We start from the raw sequence: 9,038 nt of genomic DNA on the forward strand, positions 1-9,038 counted from the left end.
TTCCTTAGGGCACTATAGTAGAAGTGCATCATTTTCTCAGTCTACTGAAATGTGAAATAACACAGCCTCAACACAATGCTGGCACATATAAACACTAACTGGGAGTGATAATCTATTTCTCTCCATGAACATCCATGAAAGGATGGAGAACATAGGCAATAATGAGGGGACCAATGACACCAATGGGAAAGAGATGACATATGAGCTGAATCTTGAAGCACAAGCAGGTGTGTGCCTGGCAAACTAGAACTGGAAGGATATTTCAAGTAAGGGTAGCAGCAGGATCAAAGACAGGAATGGAGCAAGCAAGTGTACCAAGTATTCAGGAAATGTTGAACAAGTGGTTTAGTGTGGCCTGATTAGAGGGTGAGTGTGTGTGTGTGCCTGCGTACGTGTGTGTGTGTGTGTGTGTGTGTACATGAGTTTGGAATGACAGGCAGAGCCAATAGGGAAAAAACTACACAACTTGGTCTAATATTGTGTCCCCTGCTTGGAAAAGAACAATCAAGGCAGAAGTTGGGATGGGATCACAGGAAGACTAAAGGTCCATGCAAAGCCGCTGGGCGAAGTTCCATGTTCCCTAACAAGATTTAGAGACAATTCTCAGAAAAGATCCTGGGGTCCATGTTTCCTTATAAGTATGTTTCATATTCTGACCTACAGTCCTCTTCCAGAGAACCTGTCTTCTTCTTAAAGATCAAGATGAATTTCTCATTTTGCAGGAGACCACTGTGGTCAATAGCTCCCTGGGAAACAAAGCAGTTTTATTTTGCCTATGTCTAAATCATTCCCCAAAATATCACATTGCCAGTGTGTGTTTATGCTCAATAAGGTGTTCAGGACAATGAGGATGGATCTTGGGGTGATCCTATTTTACAAAAAGCTTGGAGTTTGGAGGAAATAACCACATCTAATGAAATTCGTGAAAAAATTCCCTGAACCATGGAGTGAACCAGTGGATATCTATATCTCTGTGACCTTGGAATTCCCAAACAGGCTGGAAGAAGCCCACCATAGTTATGACTTTTGGTATCTTTATTGTGGGTCAGGACAATATTCTTAAAAAATTTCTATTAGATGCCAACTTAATTTCATATCCATACATCTGGATGTTACTCTATTTCTTAAAAGTATATCAAGTCTCTACTTTTATTTTTACAAATGTATATATGAAAAAAATTCATGAGGTCTGAAAATGCTGACCCCCATGCCAACATGTTCTCAGTTATTCGATGCTGGGTTGACACTTAGTTTATAAGGACTACCCAGTTTACCACAGTCTCCACCATTTTTATTGTCCCTGTCCCAAAAACAAGGGTCAGTTGGCATTTACTTTCAGTCTGGTGCTATTGTTTCCTTATACTTGAGTTAAAAAGAAAAAAAAAATTTCTTGTGCCCAAATATCATAAAAAGTGAGGCGACAAAATGTAGTGAAGTCCACATCTTTGTGAAATGAGTCTCCTTCAGTATGCTAGTTGTGAAAACCAAGCACGTCTGTTTTTAATGAACACAACTTGAAACCCCATTATGAGCCAAATCTGTTCTGCTTCATTTTATGTGAACAGTTTAGCCCCATAAAATATTTAGTATGAGCCCAAAATAGAGTACTACTGTTGTCAGCAATCTGTAGATGAACAAATGGAGGTTCAGAGAGGTTAATTGGTTGGGGAAACTCACACAACTAAAATGCCATCTCCAGGATTCCATGTAGGTCATTCTAGTATAAGACTCTGCCTATGGAAGGCTGACCAGAGGGAAATCCTTGTGTGTGACCTGAAGGTGATTTCAGCAGAAATTCCCCAGATCAGGAATTTGCTCTTTACCAGCCTTTCAGAGCCCATGGATTCTTCTGTCCACACAGTAACTTCAGGTGCCTCTGTGAAAATAGACTCGGAAACCAAGATGGCTTCCTCAGCTTCAGGCAATCATTCACAAACATTTCTTGAGAAAGACAGTAGGAACAATCAGACTGCATGTGGGTAGTCCCAGTGTTCAACTCTGGACTCCTCATCCTCTCAGCTTTGTGACCTTGAACAAGCCCTAAGTATAATAAGCTCCAATTTTCCATCTGTAAAATGATAGGAGTCCTGGTTACTTTATTGTGGGGTGGGTGTATTGGGAATTCAGGGAGAGCTTGTGGTAAAATAAGCAGTACAGGCCTTGGAAGCTATGACAGTTTTGCTATTGCCCCGTAGATATTGCTGCTGGGGTCCTCATCCCATCAAGAAGGGTCTTTGTAAGGCTGAGCTGCCCTCCTACCCTGGCCACTGGGGGACAGGGAAGGACTTGAAGGAAGCAGGTATAATGCCCTACATATACCTCCTCCCACAGGATTACACCAACCACTATCCCTGCAGTAACTGGCTTCCTCCCAAGGGGCCTGGCTGGGAGGAGTGTGATAAAGATAGACAGGGGTGTGTGTTATAAAATTCATCTGCCAAGGATTCAATAAAAAGGGCCTTCCCTGCCTGCCACAGCAGATGAGACTGCTGTAAGCCTGCAAGCTCACCTCACTCCCACATCTGAGATTACATTGGATCTGCATACTCCAAATAAGGTAAGAGTCTGGCTCTGTTAAGAATTTGATTCTCCACCTTTCTTCTCACTACACTTAGGACTTCAAGATCCTATCAGGGACCATGTGGGCTGAGTCTCAATGCCCTGATGAACAACTTGGTCTTTACGTGTTGTACCTAGGCCTCCGTCCACCCTTCATTCAGGAGCCCACATACCTGTGACTGTCTATCTCCCTTTTTCAATTCTGAGGAAAGACCACAAACCCAGGATGGAAATACATTCTGAACCATTTTCTGGGTCTCTCCCTTATACAAGCAAAATCTATATTACTTTTAAAATGGAGCACTAATGGTATGAATCATCTTATCATGAACTATGCCAAATGAAACCCTAAGTAGTTTGTAACTTTCTTATTTGTTGTCAGTATTTTCAAAGGAGAGAGTAAAGTTGAAATGCAAGAGGTGAGCAAAGTTGGTGGTATAAAAGCCAAAGAGATAAGTTCTAGCTCTTTTCCCATTTTGTCACTTGCCCAATATGGGATATTGAACAATTCATTTACCAGTGTGAGCCTGAGCTGCCACATCTGTTACCTGGGGGTGATTTATTTTTACTTACCAGGAACAGCTCTTGAGTGGATTATGCAAGGGAGAATCAAATAGTGGTCAAGTTCATAGCATACAGCAGGTGTTAAATAGAAGTGCTATCTTTTCTTCCACCATTTTTTTAAAAAATCTAGTCTTGTGCATGGTATAGAGTAGATATTCCATAAATGCTTGTTTAATGAGTAAATGAAGGAGTGAGGGAGTGAGTGGGTGAGCAAACATAGGAGTAAAGGAGCAGTGAATGAGAGTTTATTTGGCTCAGAGAGTGGTGAAGAAATGGTGGAAGAGTAGGAGGTTTTTAACATTCAGGACTCAATTCAAGCCAAAATATGAAGAGATGAGCTGCTGGTCTAATAATTCCAGGAGCCAGGATTCTTGATCTCACTTCCGAGCAAGGAGGCATATGTCAGTGTAGAGGGAGGGTTACCCTGCAGCTCTGCATTGCTGAACTATTGCCCAGCACTGACACACCTGCTCTTGACAAACAGGTTTCCAAGCTGAAGCCATGAGGATCCATAGCCTCACCGTGCTCTCCTTCCTCCTTCTGGTTGCTCAGGTGATACTGGTGAAGGGCAAAAAGGAAGTAAAGAATAGACATGTCAGCAAAGGCACCAAATTGCCTACTCTGGGAGAGACCCAGATTGAACCACCCAAACGCCTGACCAAAGGCAAGTTTGTCACTCAAGACCATGCCAACTGCAGATGGGTGGTGACTGAGCAAGAAGAGGGCATCACCCTGAAGGTTGAGTGCACCCGAGAGGACACCAAATTTTCCTGTGTCTTTACTGGCAATCCAACTTCCTGCCTAGAGTCAAACAAAAAGAATGTCTATTGGAAACAAATAGGTCGGAACCTGCACTCTCAGAAGGTAATCTGTGGGAATGCCAAAACCATCCTGAAAACCAGGGTGTGCAGAAAGAAGTTTCCAGAATCCAATCTCAAGCTGGTGAACTCCACTCTGATTCAGAACAAGAAACCCACCCAGGGGTTAATGGAGCCCTCTCCCAAGGAGCAGAGCAAAGTCAGTAAGGCCTTCCTCATGGAACCTAGCAAGGTCAAAGAGTTATCCCCAGAGGAGCAGAAAAAGGTCAAAGAGAATATCCCCTTGGGCTCAGTGGAGACTCAAACCATAGCTACCAAGGATCCAAAGTGTGTGGAGGACCCAGACTTGATAAACCAAACAAAGATGGCCCTGGACTACTGTGGGGAATCCTGGAGCTCTATCTGCCAATTCTTCATCACTATGGTCCAGGGCAGTTCATGCTAATGAGTCAAAAGAGAACAGAGTCCTTTAGGAGGTGCTATGTCAAAGTCCTTCAGTATGCTGCCAAGCTCTCTGAGTAAAATGAACATTTGTGCTATGAGAGTACAGTGGAATATGTATACAGATTTTGTAACTTTGTTTTTGTGGTTTGGAATTTACTTTATATTCATTCCCTTAAATTTTTATTTCAGAGATTGTTTACCTCAATGTATGTTTCCATGCCCCACAAAGCTATCAGTATATGAACAGTGAGGACCATTCTTTGAGCTGAATGAGCCAGAGTGATGATTCCAGTGCAATGTACTTTCTGCTGCATTAACAAAGTTAATAAAGCTCTGGGTATTTTTCAGAAATATGTTCAACCATTTTTTGTTTCTTTATTTCTACTTTCAATGAACTCAAGATAGTCCCCATATCTGGGGGAAAAATATCTAAGTAATAGCTCATCCTAAGTCATCCACAATGTGACCCATTCCAAAATCCCTATCTTAATCCTTTCATCCATTGGCCTGTGGTGTTTGATGCTTACTACACTGTAATAATTAGGATCCCTGATTTCAGGTGGGTCAAATAAGGCATGGTGTGATTAAAAAAACAAATCAGGGTCTCACAGATGGTAAGAAGGAAGGAAGGATTTGAACCCAGAAGGTCTATAAAACCAAGTCCACAAGCTAGAGGAATGCCCTCTACTGACTCAGGTCAGAGCTGGGCATCTCTTCTTGCTATATGTGAGACCCCTGATTTTTAGGAGTTCATTTCTGGCGTGGGGGAGAGAAGCTTGGTTAAGTACAGTGTCCTGTGATGAAAACCCTAGTGTAAACAGGAAAAGAAGGTGGAAGCTGCTGGAAGAACTCTGGTTGAACTTCATGGAAGAGGTATTACTGGAGCTGGATTTTGGAAAGAATATTCTTAGGTAAGAAAAGAGACAGAATGAAGACACTTTGGGCAGATGACAACATGTATCAAAGCAAAGAGATATAAAAATCCTAGAAGCTGGGAGAAACCAGGTGGCTGGAATATGGTGGGAAGTAGAGATGATAGTACTGTTAGTCATTTATGTGTTAGTAAGAAGTATCTGAAAGTGGTTTTTTCAAGAGTTGGGGAGAGAGGAGGTTGTGGTCCTAATGCCTTGTCAGAATTTCACTAAGAGCAAAAAGCGAAGAACAAAATATGGTTAAAAAAAAAAAGACAAAAAACCACTCACTCACTTTAGAGTCTATGTCGGTTACAGAGAAGAATGGCAGGTAGCTTGGAAGAGAGACCATTTACACTCACCAAATTACCAGGACCTACACTGAGGATTGTCAGTGGCCAATCCAGAGTGTCATTACTCACATTATCAATACTAACATTCATCTCTCACTTGCCATGTGCCAGACACTGTGCTAAACTTTTTCCGTGGAGTCTGCATACATGCATTCATTCAACATGTAATTTATTAAGCACTGAAGCTGCCAGACTCTGTTCTAGGTGCTGAAGATACATCTGTCCATAGTAGATGAGTGTATGGATGGTCAGCCCCCTGAAACTACCAGTGGGAAATTGATGATAAAATCACAAACATACAAGAGATAGAGAGGGAAAGTAAAGGAGGAGAAGGGGGTAACAGTGATGAAGTGTAACCAGTCTTAGATCAGATGGTCAGAAGAGGCTTCTCTGTGGAGGTGACTTCCGATTCTAGATATGTATGAAGAAGTAATCAAGCCTAGTAACTCTCTGGAATAGGGATGTTCCTAGCAGAGGGAACAGTCAGTTCTAATGCCCTGAAATTACTTTATATGGCAGACACTCTTCTAGGACTAGAAAATGGCAGCAAACAAAAAGAAAAAAAAATCCCTCTTCTCATGGTGTTTGTATTCCAATGACTGACTCAGGTTTGGCATGTTCAGGAACATCAAAGGTTACAGAACCATTGTAGGACAGGGGCCATGACCTGATGTGTGAACCTTATTCCCATTTGCAAGAGAACTGAACCAACATCCCTGTCCATTCCAAGATTCTCCTAGCCATCTCATGTAAGGAACATTTTCCCTTAAATTTTACACAGATTGTGAGCCCTATGGATCTCCCCTACTCATACATCTCAGTTCCATGTAGTCCTGAAATAGGAAAAGACTGTTGAACACTTCCAGGGGTCATTAAATAATAACTCTGGTCTAGCCTGAGTGACATAAACATTGAAGAACTGACCAGGCTAGATTCAAAGACTTTCTAAACTCACTCCCAGCCCATAAAGTGGTACTTAGTTCACTGATGGTGTTTGGCCACTGGCAGAACTGGGAGGTTTGTTTCCAACATGGTGAAGTTTCCTAGACTCGGGCTAGAGGTTTGCCTCTGTTTTTTCCCACTCAATATCTCTATGCTAATTATTTAATTCTTCTGAACTTCAAGGAGTTTATCTCAACAATGGAAATGGTGAAACCCACCTTAAAAGGCTGCTCTAAGACTCACATTGGTCAATAAAACTAGAGCATGTAGTGCCTCACTGCTTGCACAGAAGGTGTTCAACTCAAGTGACTGTCTAAAGTCCAGCCACAGGGCCAGTTGTAGAGGAAGTTCAAAATTTCCTTAGGTAAACTCTTTAAAAGTGAGAGGGGTTTTTCCCTAACACAATAAACAAAGAAAAACAATAATTATTGAGAACCTGGTATATGCCAGTGGCTTTGCCCCCTTCTCTTATATAATCCCCTCAACAATGCTATTAGGTGTTATCATTTTCATTTTCTAGATAAGGAAACTGAGGCCCAGAAAAGCTGAGCTACTTTCCAAGGTCACCAAGCTTGAAGTGGGAGAGCCTGTAAGTGAATAACCCAGGGTCTGGAGGGCCTCCAGGCCTTTCTGTGTCTGAAGCTCATGATTTTCTTCATTTGATGAGAGAAGAGTGAAATTTGTTTTATTTATTTTTTATTTTTTTAAAGATTTTATTTATTTATTTGATAGACAGAGATCACAAGTAGGCAGAGAAGCAGACAGAGAGAGGGGAGGAAGCAGGCTCCCCACTGAGCAGAGAGCCCGATGCGGGGCTTGGTCCCAGGACCCTGGGATCATGACCTGAGCCGAAGGCAGAGGCTTAACCCACTGAGCCACCCAGGTGCCCAAACTTGTGGTTTTAGATGCAGACCAAATAAAAGTGAACAGGATGTCTCATATACTTCCATATTTACAGTCCCTTTCATGTCCTTCAAAAAGAAATCTCCAGAAGCTAAAAAGCTAAAAAAGCTAAAAGCTTTAGCTTTTGTTCATGCTTAGCCTTCCATCATAGTCACATCCCAAGGCAATGTTTTTAAAAACACAGTAAAAAACAAATTTAAAAACACAACACAGATTTTATATTAGCTTCCATCCAACTTGGCACTCCATATTTTCTCTCTGGAGACTTTCTGAATATGAAGTAGAGGGGCCAGCTTGTGTGTGTGTGTGTGTGTGTGTGTGTGTCTGTGTGTGTGTGTCTGTGTGTGTGTGTAAGCATGCTTGAGATATAGTTACCCTTGATAGCAAGAGACAGGAAGATCTCAGGCAGGTAAGAGGTGCTTCAGGATGGCATGACTGCATCCCCAAAAGCAGCTCAGTAAAGGGATTTTCTTACGTTCCTCATAAAACTACCTCTCAGCTTTAAGAGGGCCTCTTCCCTGCCTGCAGCACTGTCTCTGTGTAGTAACACAACCATACTAGTGCCGACTTGAATCTCTGGAGTCCAGCCCATCTCACCTCGCCTCCTACCCATTCGCTTCTTCCCCTGCCTCCCTCCTGAGTTGTTTTTGGCAGAACAAGGAAAGGAGGCAAAAGTGATTGGAACCAACAAATGCAAGGGCAGCCATCATCTGTGGTACTGGTTCTCATAACACCACACATATAGTACTCACTTTCAGATGTCTCACTCAGAAACACTTCATGAACAATATGCAAGAAAACATTCATTAGGAGCCTTCCTGGATGTGGGGGAAATAAGACAGCAAAGATGGTCTCGAGCTTGTCTATCATAATAGCCCCAGCAATTGGGTCACAGGCCAGCATATAATAGATTCTGAACAAATATTTATTGAGTTAATAAAAGAGGAGAGAGATCATGGCAGGGGCAAAGATTATGGGCTTCAGAGTAAAGGAAGCTGGGTTTAAATTTTTAGTTATTTGACCTGAGATAAGTTACTTTTTTCTTATTCTCAGTTTCCTCATCTATAAATTAGGTCTAAGTATCCATTCAGTAAGATTTGACATGATTTAAAGTCTAAAGTGTGATCCTTACACAATGGATTTTTCTAAGATTTGGTTATGAATGAATGAGCCAATTAATTGAGAAAGAAGAGAAGTAGGAAATGTTCTAAATAGGCTACATGGGACTCAAGACATACCATGCCAAATGGAGTTTGGCTGTTCCGAATCACCTCCCAAAGACCACCCTCTACTTAATGGCCCAGGAGGCCTCTCACATTCGTGGCCTGGATAGAGTCACTTTCTACAAAATAGGAGATAAAGGAAAAGCTGGTTCTTTAGGGCAAACTTAGAGACTTTCTTAACCTGCCTTCCATTGACTCACCACAGCATCTCCCCTTCAGCTCCCTTATATCTACAGCTTAAGTGCTGCAAGCCACCTGCTGCCCAGGTCATCTTTCTGGGGGGTACTGTCCATATGCCACATGCATGCCAATGACTCACAC

The 9,038-nt window shown here is 42.1% G+C and overlaps 1 protein-coding gene across 1 annotated transcript; it reads left to right on the forward strand.

The window, feature by feature from the left end:
- The first annotated feature begins 2,467 nt into the window (after positions 1–2,467).
- Positions 2,468–4,736, forward strand: FGFBP1 (fibroblast growth factor binding protein 1). The gene is made up of 2 exons (XM_032868300.1): positions 2,468–2,557; positions 3,608–4,736. The coding sequence occupies exon 2, from the start codon at positions 3,625–3,627 to the stop codon at positions 4,384–4,386; it is 762 nt and encodes a 253-aa protein (XP_032724191.1). The 5' UTR covers positions 2,468–2,557; positions 3,608–3,624; the 3' UTR covers positions 4,387–4,736.
- The last annotated feature ends 4,302 nt before the right edge of the window (positions 4,737–9,038 follow it).

The sequence above is a fragment of the Lontra canadensis genome, unplaced genomic scaffold (assembly GCF_010015895.1).
Source record: "Lontra canadensis isolate GAN:19392208 unplaced genomic scaffold, GSC_riverotter_1.0 scaffold1, whole genome shotgun sequence".
In the NCBI taxonomy this organism is placed as follows: domain Eukaryota; kingdom Metazoa; phylum Chordata; class Mammalia; order Carnivora; family Mustelidae; genus Lontra; species Lontra canadensis.